At 46.7% G+C, this 18,573-nt stretch overlaps 1 protein-coding gene across 1 annotated transcript in view; it reads right to left on the reverse strand.

Annotated features, from left to right (window-relative positions):
* Positions 1-15,311, reverse strand: part of hikeshi (heat shock protein nuclear import factor hikeshi) — a 32,717-nt gene extending 17,406 nt beyond the window's left edge. Inside the window, exons 1-2 of the mRNA XM_072476494.1 lie at positions 15,135-15,311; positions 2,794-3,031 (exon numbers count right to left, since the gene is read on the reverse strand). Coding sequence (XP_072332595.1) covers positions 2,794-3,031; positions 15,135-15,164 — 268 coding nt within the window. The 5' untranslated portion in view covers positions 15,165-15,311. The remainder of the gene's footprint in view (positions 1-2,793; positions 3,032-15,134) is intronic.
* Positions 15,312-18,573: the final 3,262 nt, after the last annotated feature.

Raw genomic sequence — 18,573 nt, forward strand, 5'->3', positions numbered from 1 at the left:
TGGATGTACAATTAACTCCAACATTGCTTCTAAGTTGTAAATGGGCTGGTCAGAATACTGTTTCCTATCTAATACCATTATCAAAAAGACCACAATGGTTCAAGAAGGTCCACCATCACCTTCTAAGCAAAACAAAGGTAAAGCTTATAAACATAGCATTTCCAGTGTCCTTTACATCCCGAGAACAAATATATACATTTTTAAACAACTAAGTATCCATTGGGAAGGTAAAGATCAAACAAGAGCTAAATAATCCCAATAACCAAAGTGAAACTAGAAAGGATTGAGGGGTAGAAAAAGGAGATAGATAAAATATATTATCCACTGCTACCAAACATTCCAGATACACAAGTAAATGTTCAATAAATTTGAAACAGCCAACCCTTTCAAGTGCTTTCATAATGAATACTTAAATATCTGGTACTCATCGTTGATTTAGATAGGTAATTGATAATTTGTCAAGGAAAGTCACACGGTAGTGTACTCTATTATCATTTTTGAGAAACAGGAAGGAAGGCAAGAGCATGACCACATTATCTTCATATTCAGCCAAAATATAAAGTTAAAAGGCCCAATAGAAAAATATGCTGGAAGTTACAAACAGTAGGACTGAGCAAATTTTATTGTCCATTTGTCATAGCAATCTAGGAAACAAAAAACAACTTTTCTGAAGATGGTCCAGATGAAATCTGAGGTGGAGATGAATCTCAGTAACCATGGCAATTCAAGGGGCGACACGGTGGCACAGTGGTTAGCACTGCTGTCTACAGCACTGAGGACCCGGGTTCAATCCCGGTCCTGGGTCACTGTCTGTGTGGAGTTTGCCCATTCTCCCCATGTCTGCGTGGGTTTCACCCCCACACCCCAAAGATGTACAGGTTAGGTGGATTGGCCACGCTAAATTGCCTGTTAATTTGGGGGGAAAAATAATTGGGTACTCAAAATTTTTTTTAAAACATGGCAATTCAGGATGCTCATTTTAAATGTCAGTTAAGATGCAGATGTCCAGAGGCATGTCATTGTATTAATAAGTGGGTGGCACAGTAGCACAGTGGTTAGCACTGTTCATTCACAGCGCCAGGGACCCGGGTTCGATTCTCGGCTTGGGTCACTGTCTGTGCGGAGTCTGCACATTCTCCCAGTGTCAGCGTGGGTTTGCTCCGGTGCTGGTTAGGTGAATTGGATAAAAGGGCTGGTTTAGCTCAGTGGGCTAGACAGCTGGTTTGTAATGCAGAACAAGGCCAACAGCGCGGGTTCAATTCCTGTACCAAATTACCCGAACAGGCACCGGAATGTGGCGACGAGGGGCTTTTAACAGTAACTTTATACTTGTGCCAATAAAAGATTCTGAATTGTCCCTCAGTGTGGCGACTAGGGGAGTTTCACAGTAACTTCATTGCAGTGTTAATATAAACCTACTTGTGACACTAATAAAGATTATACTATAAAACTGTTACACTGTTTGTCATAGCATCAAGAGTTCTTGAATACCCTTTAAACAGGTTTAGTGGCATCAATGTAACATGTATTTGCTCCTCTGAGCAAACAGCCCATGCAGTAAAGGTTCTTAAATCACCTAAACCAGCATTACATTTTTACAGCAGTTGAACGAAAATCTAAACCAAGGTGTACTATCAAACCATTCCTTTGGATATCTAATTTTTAGATGAAGGATTAAATGGAATATTTTTCCCTCCAAATTCTTTGCAACTGTTAACTGGAGTAAAATATACTTTCCTGAAATAGTGATGGGTCAGTTTGGTGGCTTCTGATCATAGAGTCCATATCTCACTGAAGGAGGAAATATATCCTTTTAACGATCACATTTTCAATCACAGTTGTCTAGTCAGCACTAGTATAACTTATTTTTCCAAAATTGGAGGAACATTAATTGGATTTTTGAGCAGTGAATTAAAAATAATGCAATTTAGTTGCAATAAGCATTAGCTTAACTCAGTGGCAGCATTCTTACTGGAGCCAAAAGGTTATGGGTTTAAACCCACACTGCTTGATCACATAATCTAGTTTGACATTTCAGGCAAGTACTAAGGAAATGCTAATACCTTTGAGCTGATTTGTTAAATCAAGATCTTCACAGAATCTTTATAGTGAAGGAGGAGGCCATTAGGCCCGTCGAGTCTGCACTGGCTCTCTGACAGAGAAATCTACCTAGTTCTACTCCCCCTGTCTTATCCCCGTAACCTTCAACATTCTTTCTTTTCAGATATGAATCCAAATCCCTTTCAAAATAACTCTATTGAACCTGCCTCAACCAAGATCATTCCAGACTCCAACCACCCTCTGTGTGAATAAAATTCCTTCACATCACTTTTACTCTTTTCACCAACTATTTTGAATCTGTACCCTCTAGTTCCCGATTTTCTCTTCAGTGGGATGTTCTTGAACACCTCTAACAAGTCTCCTCTCAACCTTCTTTTCTCGAAGGAAAACAGGTCCAATCTCTCCAAATTATCCTCCTAGCTACAGTTCTTTATCACTGGAATCATTCTTCTCTTGTCTTTTCAAATGAACATGAAAGGATCCATGACACTACTTGGAAAAGAGCAGGGATAACATTTCCCAGTGTCCATTTGTCTACAACACTAAAGCGGTTTATTGACTAGCTGGATGCTAAATGGTTGCTGCATTTGCCTACATAACAGAAACTACACTTCAAAAGTCATGAATTGGTTTAAAGTACTTTCAGATGTACTGAGAATATCTATATAGTTGTATGTTCTTTTCCCAACTTTATTAGTAAGTCAATCCATTGAAAGACCATCTTCTACTTACCTGTCTTTAACCGTGATATTTTGAAGATTGCACTAGGTTTTTCATTAGTTATGAATCCCAGCAACTGCCAAACTGGCATTCCACTCTTGTCGGGATATGAGAAATACACTGATCCTCCTGTTCCTACAGGGAATGGTGTTGTCCCCAGCATAAAGATCACCACGTGATTGACATTCTCATAATCAGGAAGGTTAAAAACAAATTTCCCTTCTGCAACTGGTTGTGCATCTGTCTGCACCTGGGCAAGGGAGAAAAACCCTATTAGTGGATACAGAATACAAGAAACAGAAACCTAAGATATATTCCAACATTTTCACAACAGCAGAAAGGAAAATAGTATTAAAAAGGTGGGAGAAAGAGAAAGAATTACAGAAAAAAAAAGATACAAATTTTCTTTTCCATTTTGTTCAAAAGCAAAGCGATGAGAGATCAACTAATAGTTTCCTATTCTCACAATGTTTACACACTCAATTTGGGCTGTCTCTTTATTTTTCTTTTAAAGAGGAGTGGTTCTAAGAGATGATAGTAAGCAAGCCAACACATTTCTAATATGCACAGGAATGTCCCATTACATGATATTGCACATTATGTATACCACAGAAATAAGCCATTTAGCCCAACAGGTGCTTGCAAGTTTTATGCTCCACATGAGCCTCCTATCAATCCATCCTCGTTTTTCTCCCTCCTGTGTTTATCCATCTTTCCCTTTAATGAATCTATGTTATCCATCTCAACTAATCTATATGATAGCAAGTTCTGCATTCTAACCAGCCCTGTTGACCAGGCAGTCGTCCTTACTAACATTTGGGACTTGGGCCAAAATTGAGATAGCTGACCCACAGACTATTAATTAAGCCTTACACAGTCAACTCACCGAATCATAATTTACATACAATGTCACAGAACCACCATCTCTAGGCATGATCTACAGACTCACCATTGCAGTCGTGAGGAAACCGCTCTGGGAGTCCACAACGTTGACTCTGAGCCCCATAATTCTCATGGGCAAAGAAAGCTACTGCTGCTTACTACTTACTGCCTCCACCACGGCGGCACTGATGCCTCATGGCACTGAAGACCCAGGTTTGATCCCGACCCCGGGTTACTGTCCGTGTGGAGTTTGCATGGGTCTCACCCCCACAACCCAAAGATGTGCAGGCTAGGTGGACTGGCCACGCTAAATTGTCCCTTAATTGGAAAAAAAAAGAATTGGATACTCTAAATTTTTTTTTTTTAAAGAATCGTACTTCACCATGCTGAACATCAAATGGAAGAATCAATAAGGGTGGCAGGAGCAGAGAATTTACCCTCGGTTGGGAACTTCAATATCCATCATAATAGTTCAGTAATACGATTAGAAACCAAGCTGGCCGACTCCTAAAGTACACAACTGATAGGCTGGGCCTGGTGGTGAGGGAACCAACAAGAGGGAAAAATCTTCTTGGCCTCATCCTCACCAATCTACCTGCTGCAGATGTATCTGTCCATGACAGTATCGGTAGAAGTGAGCAGTGTACAGTCCAAGCGGTGAAGAAAGTCCCACCTTCAGACTGAATGTGCCTCCACTGCGTTGTGTGGCACTACCATCATGCTAAATGGGCTGATTTAGAACAGATCTAGCAATGCAGAACTGAGCATTCACATGGCACTGAGACCATCAGCAGCAAAACTGTATTCAACTCTAAGCTGGAACCTCATGGCCCGACATACTCCCCAATTCTACAGTTACCATTAAGTTGGGGCATCAAACCAGGTTTAATAAAGAGTGCAGATGGGAATACCAGGAGCAGTACCAGGCATACCTTAAAATGGGGTGTTAACCTAGTGAAGCTACAATACAGATACTTGCATGCCAAACAGCTGAAGAGGCATGTGGCAGACAGAGCCAAGTGATTCCATAACCAACTGATCAGATGGGCAATCCTGCCACGTTCTGCCATTCATGGTGATGGATAGTTAAACAATCTGGGGCTGTTTAGCACACGGCTAAATCGCTGGCTTTGAAAGCAGACCAAGGCAGGCCAGCAGCACGGTTCGATTCCCATAACAGCCTCCCCGAATAGGCGCCGGAATGTGGCGACTAGGGGCTTTTCACAGTAACTTCATTTGAAGCCTACTTGTGACAATAAGCGATTTTCATTCATTTCATTTCATTTCAACAACTACCCAGAGGAGGCAGCACCACAAAATTCCCATCCTTAAAGATGGGAAAGCCCAGCATATCAGTGAAAACGACAAGGCTGAAGCATTTGCAACCATCTTCAGCCAGAATCCCAGAGTGAATGAGCCATCAAACTCCTCCGGAGCTCCCTGATACCACAGATGCCACCTTCAGCCAATTTCATTCACTCCATGTGATGTCAAGAAATGACTGTAAGCACTGGATATCCATTGGATCCTTACAATGCAGAGGCTATTTGGCATATTGAGCCCTACCAAGGACCACGCCCCCACTCTATCCCCATACCCCGAACACTAAGGGGCAATTTAACATGGCCAATCTATCTAATCTGCACATCTTTGGACTGTGGGAGGAAACCGGAGCATCTGGAGGAAACTCACACAGACACGGGTAGAACGTGTAAACTCCACACAGTCACCCAAGACCAGAACTGAACCAGAGTGCCTGGTACTGTGAGGGAGCAGTGCTAACCACCATGCCGCTCGATACAGTAAAGGCTGTGGGCCCCGACGACATACCAGCAGTACTGAAGACTTGTGCTCCAGAAATAGCAGTACACAAGCCAAGCTGTTCCAGTACAGCTACAACACTGGCAGCCACCTGACAATGTGAAAAATGTCCAGGTATGTCTTGTACACAAATAAAAAAACAGGACAAATGCAACCCACACCATCAGTCTCCTCTCAATCATCAGTAAAGTGATGGAAAGTGTCATCAACCGTGCTATGAAGCAGCACTTAGCAGAACCTGCTCACCGATGCTCAGTTTGGGTTCTGCCAATGCCACTGTGCTCTTGACCTCATTACAGCCTTGATCCAAACATGGACAAAAGAGCTGAACTGAACAGGCGAGGACATGACATGACATGAAGATATAGTCTAACTGCATGTGGCATCAAGGAGGCCAAGCAAAACCAGGCAATGAAAATTTGGCCGGGGGGGGGGGGGGGAGAGGATTCTCCACTAGCTGGAGTCATACCTTGCACAAAAGGAAGGTGGATGTGGTTGTCAGAGGTCAATCATCTCAGTCCAAGATCATCACTGCAGGAGTTCCTCAGGGTAGTGACCTAGGGCGAAATATCTGCAGCTGCTTCAATGACCTTCCCTCCATCTAAGGTCAGAAATGGGGGGTGAATGTTCACTGACATTAACACAACATCCAGTACCATCCTCAGATAATGAAGAAGTCCATGTCCATGTGTAGCAAGAATGGACAACTTTCAGTCTTGGGCTGATAAAGTGGCAAGTAACATTTGCACCACTCCAAGAGCCAGGCAGTGGACTTCATGTGATGGCAAAATTTCGGGGGAAATTAGTTTAGTTTGATGGAATAGGGGTCCCCTCATAAAAGGTAATGTCCGGCAAATACAATACAACGCAGAAGTCGGGAAAGGTATCGTCATCAGGCTCAGAAGCTCCTCAGGCCTCAGTGGATTTGAACACGGCAGAGGTTTCTGCTGTATTCTTGGCCTTTCCATGGTGAACCGAGACATTGGCTAGCTTCTTGACGGACAAATTTAAGAAGCAGCGGCAGGCGGTCGCTGGTGACCTGGAGAAGGCAACGGAGCGGGCTTTGGTCCCTATTCGGGCGGCCTTGGCAAAGATGGACCAGCGCAGTGGTATAAGGTGAAGCAATACAGAAGGTGCAGGTGGCACTCTCAGACAATGATGATCGGATTGTCTCCTTGGACGCAGAGATGGTGTTGCTGGCTGAAGAGTGTAAAGCGTTGAAGGCCAAGGTTGACGATCTGGAAAAGCACTACAGATAGCAAAACGTAAGAATCGTGAGGGTCTGGAGGGCTCAAACTCTACAGACTATGTGTCTAAGATGTTTGGAAAGTTGGTGAGGAAGGGGGTTTTGCCTTCTCTTCGGAATTGGATCGTGCCCATTCGGTTGCTGAGGCAGAAGCCTATTATCTGGGAAACCACCACAGACGATCGCAGGTGTCATAGATAGCCTTCGATGTGCCAGAGGATGCGAATGAGTTTGGCAAGAAGCAGATACTGGGGGTGAACTAAAGTGCTCAAGGATTAAAAAGTTACATGTTTGTTCACAGTTAGCTTCATCTGTATCTATATTTATTGTGGGATCTTTGTTCTGTGGTGGAGGGCGTGGGGGTTTTTACGGGGCTCTGTTGGCGAGTGTTTTTTCTGGGCGAAGTTGGAACTTGTATATTGTACTGTTGGAGTTGTTTGGGGGATAGGGGTTGGGTGTTTATTTTCCTCTATTATTCTGTAGCCCCCCCCCATCCTCCCCAAAGCCCATCAGGTCCAGGATTGATTGATTTGTTGGGGGAGGGGTAGGTCTCTTCTCCCAGGGGTGAGGAGGAAAGGGGGAGTTCTCGGCGATCATTATCTCGGATCATATTCCGAATTTTGTGGACCTGATGTTGGAGGTGAGTCGCTCTCAGTGACCCCTGTGGAGATTGGACATGGCGCTGCTCATGGATAAGAGATTTTGTGAGCATATATCCTCCGCCATTGGGGAGTATGTTGAGCTTAACAGGAATGAGGTGATCTTGCCTTTCATGCTCACGGAAGCCCTGAAGACAGTCATTAGGGGAGAGATAATCTCTTACAGGGCACATAGGGATAAATCTGGAAGAGTGGAAGGCAGTAGCTGTTGGAATCCATTCCCGAGGTGGACCACCGGTACTCAATTGCCCCGACATTGGAGTTATGGCAAGCAGAAAGAAATTGCAGACAGGATTCGAGTTGTTGTCAACAGGCAAGGTGGCAAGCCAGCTGCGGCAATCGAGGGAGACCTTTTACGAGTATGGGTAGAAGGCCTGCCGTCAGTCAGCACACCAACTGAGACAGCAGACTGCCTCCCAGGAGATAGTGCAGATCAAGGACTCGAGTGGCGGGTTGGTTTCTGCCCCAGAGAAGGTTAATGAGGTGTTTGAGGCCTTCTACCGAGAGCTGTATAAGTCAGAGCCCCCAGAGAATAATCATCATAAGATGCAGTTGACCTTCCCGGAGGTGGAGCAGGAGAGAAGTTGGAGACGTTGATCGGGCTGGAGGTCATGAAGTTTTATTAGGTTCATGTAGATGAGTCCGGTTGGATTCCCGATTAAAATTTACAAAGTTTGCGGGTCAGTTGGTCCAACTTCTGCTTGGCATGTTTAATGGGACCATGACCAGGGGGGTGTTGCTGGCCACATTGGCGCAGGCATTGATTTCCTTGATCGGGAGAAGGGAAAGGATTCGTATTTCATTGTTAAATGCTGACGCTAAGTTGTTGACTAAAGTGTTGGCAATGCGTTTGGAGCCATGCCTTCCTGGGCTGATTTTGGAGGTGCAGACTGGTTTTGTTAAGGGCCGGCAGTTGTTGACCAACATTAGGAGATTGCTAGATGTTGTGCTGTCGCCCTCCTTAGGACCCCGAGCCAGAGGTGATTATATCGATGGATGCTGAGATAGCGTTTGATAAGGTTGAGCGGGGGTACCTCTTCCAAATCCTTAGCAGGTTTGGCTTTAAGCAAAAGTTTATATCATGGATTAGGTTACTCTACAGGAATCCCACAATGAATGTGCATACTAATGCGCTGAGCTCAGATTATTTTCAACTGAATAGGGATACAAGGCAGGGGTGTCCATTGTCCCCTCTTTTGTTTGCCTTAGCAATCAAGCCGCTGGTCATTGCGTTGAGGTTGTCCACTGGATGGAGGGGGATAGAGCGTTGTGGGGGGGGGGGGCATAGATTGTCCTGATACATGGATGATTTGCAGCTATACATCACTGACCCATTCTTCAATGTGGAGGAGATAATAAAGCTGCTCAGAGAGTTTTGGTTCCTTTTCGGGGTTCAAGCTGAATCTGGGCAAAAAAGTGAATATTTTCCAGTGAACACCCCCCCCCCCCCCCCCTGCCAGGTCGGGGAGCTCATCTGGGGAGGTTGGCATTTCGTTGTCCAGGGCTAGCTTCCATTATCTTGGAATCCGGGTGGCCCATGATTGAGCTTTGCTCCATAAACTTATACTTTGCTAGCCTGGTGGATGGGCTGAAGGCAGACTTGAAAAGGTGGGATGCCCTCCCTCTGCCTTTAGCAAGAAGAGTACAGACGGCGAAGATGAATATTCTCCCGACGTTTTTGTTCCAGTGTCTCTTAATGTTTCTTCCCAAGCTTTATTTTGCATGGTCAATAAATTGAATGCAATTTTGTTTGGGCCGATAAGATGTTAATGTTACTATTGGGCGCCAAATATTGATAATGTGCGAGGATGGTTCAGGGGTCTGGAATTTATATGGGGGCGGATGGAGGAGGGTTCATGCATAGGGCACAGGGTCGAGTCGGAGGGCCTTGGTTACTGCCCCACCCTCGTTTTCCCCTACAAGATTCACTTCGGGTCCGGTGATGATAGTCACTTTGAGGATTTGGAATCAGTTTAGGCAGCATTTCAAACTGGGCTCCATGTCACTGTTGGTTCCGATTTGCAAGAACCATGGGGTGGATTCAGTGGCTAAGTGCCAGCTGAAACAGAGAATTAACGGGCGTTTACGATGCCAAAATCAATGCCGAACCCTCACCGATTCCGGGGCCGGTGAGGGGCTAGCAGAGGCGCCGGGTAAAACTCCCGGCCCTCATGCCGAAAACGCTCAGAGAATGGTTGGGTCTATGGCCGCGCTTGCGCACGGTGATGACCTGCAGCAGTTGCGCCGTACAACATGGCGCCAGGCATGCGTTGACCAGACCCGCCAAATGTGACCCCACAGGTATCCCCCACCAGTCCCCCAGCCCTCGCGGAAGCTCCCCCCCTGGCCAGTGGCATGGATCCAGGCCGAGTGTGATGGCGCTGGACATAGTCCACAGCCGCCACGCCGGGTTCCCAACCATTCAGACCATGCAGTCGAGAACGCAGTTCATCGGCGCGGAGCAGGAGGGCCTGCCGATGACGTGCCAACAGCGTTGCAACAGCGTGCGGCGCTCGACGCGGTGTCAGAGAAGACTCGAAAACCGGTGCCACCCCCGATTTGGACATCGGAAGGTCTGCTTAGGTGGAGGTCCCTGGTGCCGCCCAAGGCCTGCGGACCTTATGAAACTTTTGTATCTTGAGACGATCAAGTATATCATGAGGGGGGGGTCAGTGGAAGGGTTCCACTCACGATGGCAGCTTTTTTCCCTCCTTTTTCAGGGAACTGCTTACCGTCAGCTGTTGGGGGGGGGGGGCTGAGGGGGGTGTGGACTGAGAATCGGGTTGGTGGAGTTTGTATTGTGTTGGGGTTTCCTGCATTGCTCTTATTTTGTTATAAAGGAAATCTTTCTTGAATAAAAAGATATATTTTTAAAAAGAATCAGACAATGACCATCTCCAACAAAAGAGAATCTAACCATTTCCCCTCGACATTCAATGATATTGCTACTGCTAAATCTCCCACTATCAATGTCCTGGGGGTTACTATTCACAAGAAACAGAACTGGAACTGCCATATAAATACTATGGCTACAAGAGGTCAGAGACTGGAAATTCTGAAGCAGGTAACAACTCGTGACTCCCTAAGTCTTGTCTACCATGTGCAAACCAAGTTAAGATTGTGATGGAATAATCTCCACTTTTCTGGATGAGTGCAGCGCCAGTAATACTCAAGAAGCTTGACACCATCCAGGACAAAGCAGTTCATCCCCCAACTTAAACATTCACTACCTTCCCCACCAACACATCAGGGCATCAGTGTGTGGCATCTTCAAGATGCATTGCAGCACTCATCAAGCATGCTTCGACAGCACCTTCCAAACCCGCAGCCCCTACCACTTAGGAGGCAAAGGGAAGCAGGTACATGAGAACACCACCACTGCAAGCTCTCTCCAAGGCACACAACATCTTGACTTGGAACAATTTCACTGTTCCTTCACTGTCACTGAGTTTAAACCTTGGAATTCCCTTCCAAACAGCACTGTGGATGCACCTACACCATATGGACCGCAGCAGTACAAGCCGGTTCACCACCTTCTCAAGGTCAATTAGAGTTGGGCAAGCAATGCCCACATCCCATGAAAGAATAAATAATATTCGTCTAACCAAGATTTTAAATAAGTTTACCATCACTTTTCTAATTTCGAATCTTATTCCTCTAGAATTGAACTCCAATGATTTATTTGCATTGTTATGCCCGAGTTAACTTGCATGGCCATTATTAATAATTTATGAATTGGTACACCAGATCCCTTTATTCTTCTACCACATTTGGATTCTAATTTTCAAAGGAGATCATTAGTCCTTTTATCAAAATGCACCAATTTGCACTTCCCTATATTGAAATTGATTTGCTATTTACACACCTTGTTTACAGAGTCAAGTTTATTAATATATTGTATATGTCACAGTCTTCCTCAAAACTAACTATACACCAATTTGTGCCATCACCAACATTTTGATATTGTGTTATTTCCAATTTCCATGTCGAAATAATTTATGCTATGTGATAACAATAGCAGCTTCAATCCTTGTAGAACATCATTTGTAATCTGCCAAAAAACTGCATTGACTCAGGAAGTAATATCAGTTATTAGGGCACTCAAATCAGAGACAATATTTCTATAGAAAGGAAAAAAATCCTGCAGTTATTAGCAGTTGATTTTGTGCATTGTTTCTTACCTTTGCAATCCTCAGGACCTTGCAAGTGATTGCAGCAAGATTTAACCACCAAGTACCCTTTGAAACCACTAAGAGCACATCAATGGATTCACTCTATGGATTTCCAGACAGTAAAAATGCATGGCATTGAAGGTGATCTTATATGGGTTAGAAATCAATTGAAATACAGGAGATAGAAAGTAGGGATAAACCATGGAGAACAGTCTCAGAATAAGGGACAGGCCATTTAGGACTGAGATCAGGAAGAATTTTTTCACTCACAGGGTGGTGAATCTTTGGAATTTTCTGCCCCAGAGAATTGCGAAGGCAATGTTGAAGTAGAATATCAGCCATGATCTCATTGAATGACAGAGTGGATTCGAAGAGCTGAATAGCCTACTCGTGCTCCTATTTTTTATTTTCTTATCAAGGGAATGTGGAGCGGCATGGTGCACAGTGGTAAGCACTGTTGTCTCATGGCGCTGAGGAACCGGGTTTGATCCCGGCCCCGGGTCACTGTCCGCGTGAAGTGTGCACATTTTCCCCCCCACAACTCAAAGATGTGCAGGCTAGATGAATTGGCCACACTAAATTGCCCCTTAATTGGAAATAAAAATAATTGGGTATTCTAAAAAAAAATTTAATTATGGGAATGTGACAAGTGGCGTTCCCTGGTGATCTGTACTGTGCCTTAGTTTTCACCATTTGGATAAAGAAACGAAAGTTGTTTATCCAAATTTCCACATGACACAAATTTAGGAGGCACAGTAAGTTCCACAGATGGGAGCAGAAAGTTGCAAAGGCTATAGATTAAGTGAGCAAAATTGTGTTAGATGGAATTTGATATGACAAAATGTGAGATGTCATTCTTGCATCCAAAGTAGACAATACAAATATTTTCTTACTATTGAAGAGAAGCTGTGGAGGAATTAAGACATTTAGGTGTCTTTGCACAGATTACTCAATGTTAGTGCTCGGCTAACAAAAGCAATCAAAATGTCGAATGAAATGTTATCCTTTATCTTAAGGTTGGGAATAGATAAATGAGGCAGTTATGTTTCAATTGCTCATTGATGAGTCCTCATCTGGAGAAGTGCATTGAGTTTTGAGCACCACACTTCAAGATATACTGGCTTTGGAAGGTGGACAATATAAATTATGAAATAACAAATTATACAGGATTGGTTCGTATGCCACAAATTTAGAAAGTTACAGGTTGATTCAATTGAGATGTTCACAATGTTAAAATGATCCAATAGAGTAGATGTAGTTTTAAAAATCTCTCCTCTGTTCGAGGAATCCAGAACTTGGGAGGCAACCTCTGCCTCCATCTTAGTAAACTAAATGTGGGCATTTTGTAATATTAATGGTGCTGGGTTGCAGCTGTCCAATACCCAGGTGTTGATTTGTGTATTTGGTGGGGTTCTTTGTAGTTTTATTTTAAATCTCCACCGTGTGAAAATTATTTTAATGTGAAAACATAATTTATATCCAGTAGTTTTTCAGGGGTGGCACGGTGGCGCAGTGTTTAGCACTGGTGCCTACGGCACTGAGGACCCGGGTTCGATCCCGGCCCACTGTGTGGAGTTTGCACATTCTCCTCGAGCCTGCGTGGGTTTCACCCCCACAACCCAAAGATGTGCCGGTTAGGCGGATTGGCCACACTAAATTGCCCCTTAATTCGATAAAAATAATTGGGTACTCTAAATTCAAAAAAAATCCAGTAGTTTTACATGGTCTTATTTTTCTATGGTTAGACAAACTTTCTAAAGAAGTATTTGAGAGGAGAGTAAAACATTACAGATTACACTTGAATTTCTACTTGCTTCACAAATAGTAGTGCACTAAACTATGTGTTGTAAACTCAGTAAGCCTATTTTATAGAATTTTAGAAAATCATTAACGTTGATACATCTGCTAATTGCCAGCCAAGAAAGCTGGAAAACCAGACTAAAGAGTGCAAATTAGCTAAAAGAAATCTGAAAGCAAAGCTGCACTTTATATTGTACAACACCAACTACATTCACACAGCGCCTTTAAAATAGTCGCCACATTCCGGCACCTGTTTGGGGAGGCTGGTATGGGAATTGAACCGTGCTGCTGGCCTGCCTTGGTCTGCTTTAAAAGCCAGCGATTTAGCCCTGTGCTAAGCCAGCCCCTGGATTGGTCATAATGTGGATAATCAAAGTAAAATCTTATTCAGGCGTAGGTTTTATAGAGTGTGCTAAAGAAAAAGGTGGAGAGGCAAAGAGGTTTGGGGAGGGAATTCCAGGACTGATGGTCAAGATGGCTGAAGATACGTTTACAAATGGAGAGAAGATATTTGCAATGCACAAGAGCTCTTCCAATACTGGTTTCCAATGCATGCCCAATTTGAATCACTCCACCACTGCCATCTGTGCCTTGAGATGCCTGATACAAGAAGGTACAAGAATTGCCTTTGCAACGTCTCTAGCACACTACCTCCCCACCTTTAAGACTCTCCTTAAAACCAACCTCTTTGACCAAGCTTTTCATCACCTGCTCTAATATCTCTTTACATGGCTAATTGCCAAATTATATTTAATAATGCTCCTGAGAAGCACTTTGGGACATTTTACTTTGTTGAACAGTTAAAATATAAGCGATTATTGAAATGAACCTCATGGACAGGATGCACTCAGAATGTGAGGAGAGATAGGAAAGAAGCTAAGGGAAGATTCTTGCATTGGTAAGAGGAAGAGGGACTGAAGCAGAGGTGATTGAATAGATGGTTTCACTCATAGTAACAAAGAAATCCTGGAGCTCAAATGAAAACAGAAAACACTGAGCAGGTCTGGCAACATCGGTGGAGAAACAAAGTTAGTGCATTGGGTCCATCTGACTCTTCCACAGAACCAAACTCTTAGAACTGGAGAAGAGTATATGAACGACATGGAAGAGGAGTTTGTGGCAGGGAAAAGAAGACAAGGTGTTATTTTACATTCTGGGATGATTCTGACTGGGTGTTATTGACAGGAGTGCTTGATGTAGAATAGTCAAAATGTAGAATAGGCAAAACTAGATACATTTAAATCTGCATCATTTGGGCTTGAGAGCATAAAGTTGGGGGCCGTAATAGACCTAATGAAACAAATAGGCGATTAAAATCTTTTAATATTTACATGTTATTTTAAAAATGCCTCATTGCCTTAAATTTAGAGGTAATTTAGTAGCTAAAAATACGTACTCCACAACTACGTAAGTCAAGCATTTCCCCAAAAGTCAAAGAGTAAAACAGAATTGAAGTCAATTACAAAAGCAAAACACTGCGGAAAAGCAAAACACTGCGGAAATAAGACTAGAAATTGTTGGAAATAATCAGCAGGTAAGTGAGCTGTCAGGTCGGCGAAGTACTGCCAATATTTTTGCTTTTTACTGAAGTCAACTGATCCATTTTTCCGCCAAAACACAACTTTCACTCACCGCTGCTTCCAATAGGGTAACTTTTCACAGACCCAAAAGTATTACCTGGCTTTCAGCTCCAATATTTGTTCAAAATAAACTATTAAATCCCAATTGTGCAGATCGGGTGCGCAAGCAAGTGTTGAATCAAAATAAACTTACCAATCGACCCGCAACCAGGCATCCGAACATTGTCTCACCAAATACACCTCCCCTCCCTGGTCAGGATCCAACTCTCGCCGATGTCTGACATGTCAGTCTCTCCCGTCCCTGCCGCCCCTCGCCAAGCGGCCCAGAAGCTTCTGGAACCCTCACTGCGCCGCCGCCGCAGAGACCGCCCTCCCACCTTTCACCCGGAACGAGTTTGCAGATCTCGGTCCCCTTGGAAACCGGACATGTCGGATCAGGGCCTGGAGGCGCTCCTTTAACTTTCCCTGATTATATTTTGCATATCGGCCACATTGTAGCGACTTTAATCCATTCCTATTTATTTAATTGACAATCGATTGCTGATAAAGTTTTTTAAAAATATTTCTTTATTCTCCTTTTTCGCATTTTCTCCCAAATTTACACCCACCAACAATAATCAGTGACAAATATGTCAATCCCCATATCAATAATAATGATCCCATCCTCCCACCAAACCCCAAACATTCGCCCACGTGTTCACATAAACAAATGACAAAAAGGAATCTGATCACCCATAGCCCCCCCCCCCCCCCCAACTGATGTTCGATGTTATCCAGTTCTTGAAAGTGCATAATAAAAATGCTCATGAACTGTAGAACCCCTCTATCCTTCCCCTCAGTTCAAACTTAACCTTCTCAAGAGTCAAGAATTCCAACAGGTCCCCCCGCCACGCCAGGGCACAGGGTGGAGAGGTTGCTCTCCAACCCATCACAATCCGCCTTCGGGCGATCAACAAGGCAAAGGCTACAACATCTGCCTCTGCATCCGTTTCCAACCCTGGCTGGTCCGACACCCCGAATATTGCCTCCCGGGGGCCCGGGGCCAGTTTCACGTTCACCACTTTAGAAATTACCCTAAAAACTTCCTTCCCGTAATCCTCTAGCTTTGGACAGGATCAAAACATATGAACGTGATTTGCCCCCCCCCCCGCAACGTTCACACACATCATCTACTCCTTCAAAGAATCAGCTCATCCTCGTCTTCGTGAGGTGTGCTCTGTGTACCACCTTCAGCTGTATCAGCCCCAACCTCGCGCACGAGGTGGAGGCATTCACTCTCCGGAGCACCTCACACCAGAACCCCTCCACCTCACACCAGAACCCCTCCTCCATATCCTCTCCCAGCTCTTCCTGCCACTTTGATTTGATCCCTTCCAGTGGTGCCTTCTCCTCTTCCAAACCGCTGTCACGACCCCCTTCTCCAGTCCCCCTGTCGTCAGTGTCATGATATTCAAATACACATCATAACACATACATAATGATAGACAGAGCAACGGACCAATTAGCACACATAACACGACAGCCAATCACAGACAAGAGCAGACACAGTATAAAACAAGAAACACAACACTTCCTGGGCAGTCCACCAGGACCAGGACCAGGACCAGGACCAGGACCAGGACCAGGACCAGGACCAGGACCAGGACCAGGACCAGGACCAGGACCAGGACCAGGACCAGGACCAGGACCAGGACCAGGACCAGGACCAGGACCAGGACCAGGACCAGGACCAGGACCAGGACCAGGACCAGGACCAGGACCAGGACCAGGACCAGGACCAGGACCAGGACCAGGACCAGGACCAGGACCAGGACCAGGACCAGGACCAGGACCAGGACCAGGACCAGGACCAGGACCAGGACCAGGACCAGGACCAGGACCAGGACCAGGACCAGGACCAGGACCAGGACCAGGACCAGGACCAGGACCAGGACCAGGACCAGGACCAGGACCAGGACCAGGACCAGGACCAGGACCAGGACCAGGACCAGGACCAGGACCAGGACCAGGACCAGGACCAGGACCAGGACCAGGACCAGGACCAGGACCAGGACCAGGACCAGGACCAGGACCAGGACCAGGACCAGGACCAGGACCAGGACCAGGACCAGGACCAGGACCAGGACCAGGACCAGGACCAGGACCAGGACCAGGACCAGGACCAGGACCAGGACCAGGACCAGGACCAGGACCAGGACCAGGACCAGGACCAGGACCAGGACCAGGACCAGGACCAGGACCAGGACCAGGACCAGGACCAGGACCAGGACCAGGACCAGGACCAGGACCAGGACCAGGACCAGGACCAGGACCAGGACCAGGACCAGGACCAGGACCAGGACCAGGACCAGGACCAGGACCAGGACCAGGACCAGGACCAGGACCAGGACCAGGACCAGGACCAGGACCAGGACCAGGACCAGGACCAGGACCAGGACCAGGACCAGGACCAGGACCAGGACCAGGACCAGGACCAGGACCAGGACCAGGACCAGGACCAGGACCAGGACCAGGACCAGGACCAGGACCAGGACCAGGACCAGGACCAGGACCAGGACCAGGACCAGGACCAGGACCAGGACCAGGACCAGGACCAGGACCAGGACCAGGACCAGGACCAGGACCAGGACCAGGACCAGGACCAGGACCAGGACCAGGACCAGGACCAGGACCAGGACCAGGACCAGGACCAGGACCAGGACCAGGACCAGGACCAGGACCAGGACCAGGACCAGGACCAGGACCAGGACCAGGACCAGGACCAGGACCAGGACCAGGACCAGGACCAGGACCAGGACCAGGACCAGGACCAGGACCAGGACCAGGACCAGGACCAGGACCAGGACCAGGACCAGGACCAGGACCAGGACCAGGACCAGGACCAGGACCAGGACCAGGACCAGGACCAGGACCAGGACCAGGACCAGGACCAGGACCAGGACCAGGACCAGGACCAGGACCAGGACCAGGACCAGGACCAGGACCAGGACCAGGACCAGGACCAGGACCAGGACCAGGACCAGGACCAGGACCAGGACCAGGACCAGGACCAGGACCAGGACCAGGACCAGGACCAGGACCAGGACCAGGACCAGGACCAGGACCAGGACCAGGACCAGGACCAGGACCAGGACCAGGACCAGGACCAGGACCAGGACCAGGACCAGGACCAGGACCAGGACCAGGACCAGGACCAGGACCAGGACCAGGACCAGGACCAGGACCAGGACCAGGACCAGGACCAGGACCAGGACCAGGACCAGGACCAGGACCAGGACCAGGACCAGGACCAGGACCAGGACCAGGACCAGGACCAGGACCAGGACCAGGACCAGGACCAGGACCAGGACCAGGACCAGGACCAGGACCAGGACCAGGACCAGGACCAGGACCAGGACCAGGACCAGGACCAGGACCAGGACCAGGACCAGGACCAGGACCAGGACCAGGACCAGGACCAGGACCAGGACCAGGACCAGGACCAGGACCAGGACCAGGACCAGGACCAGGACCAGGACCAGGACCAGGACCAGGACCAGGACCAGGACCAGGACCAGGACCAGGACCAGGACCAGGACCAGGACCAGGACCAGGACCAGGACCAGGACCAGGACCAGGACCAGGACCAGGAC

The sequence above is a fragment of the Scyliorhinus torazame genome, chromosome 15 (genome assembly GCF_047496885.1).
Source record: "Scyliorhinus torazame isolate Kashiwa2021f chromosome 15, sScyTor2.1, whole genome shotgun sequence".
In the NCBI taxonomy this organism is placed as follows: domain Eukaryota; kingdom Metazoa; phylum Chordata; class Chondrichthyes; order Carcharhiniformes; family Scyliorhinidae; genus Scyliorhinus; species Scyliorhinus torazame.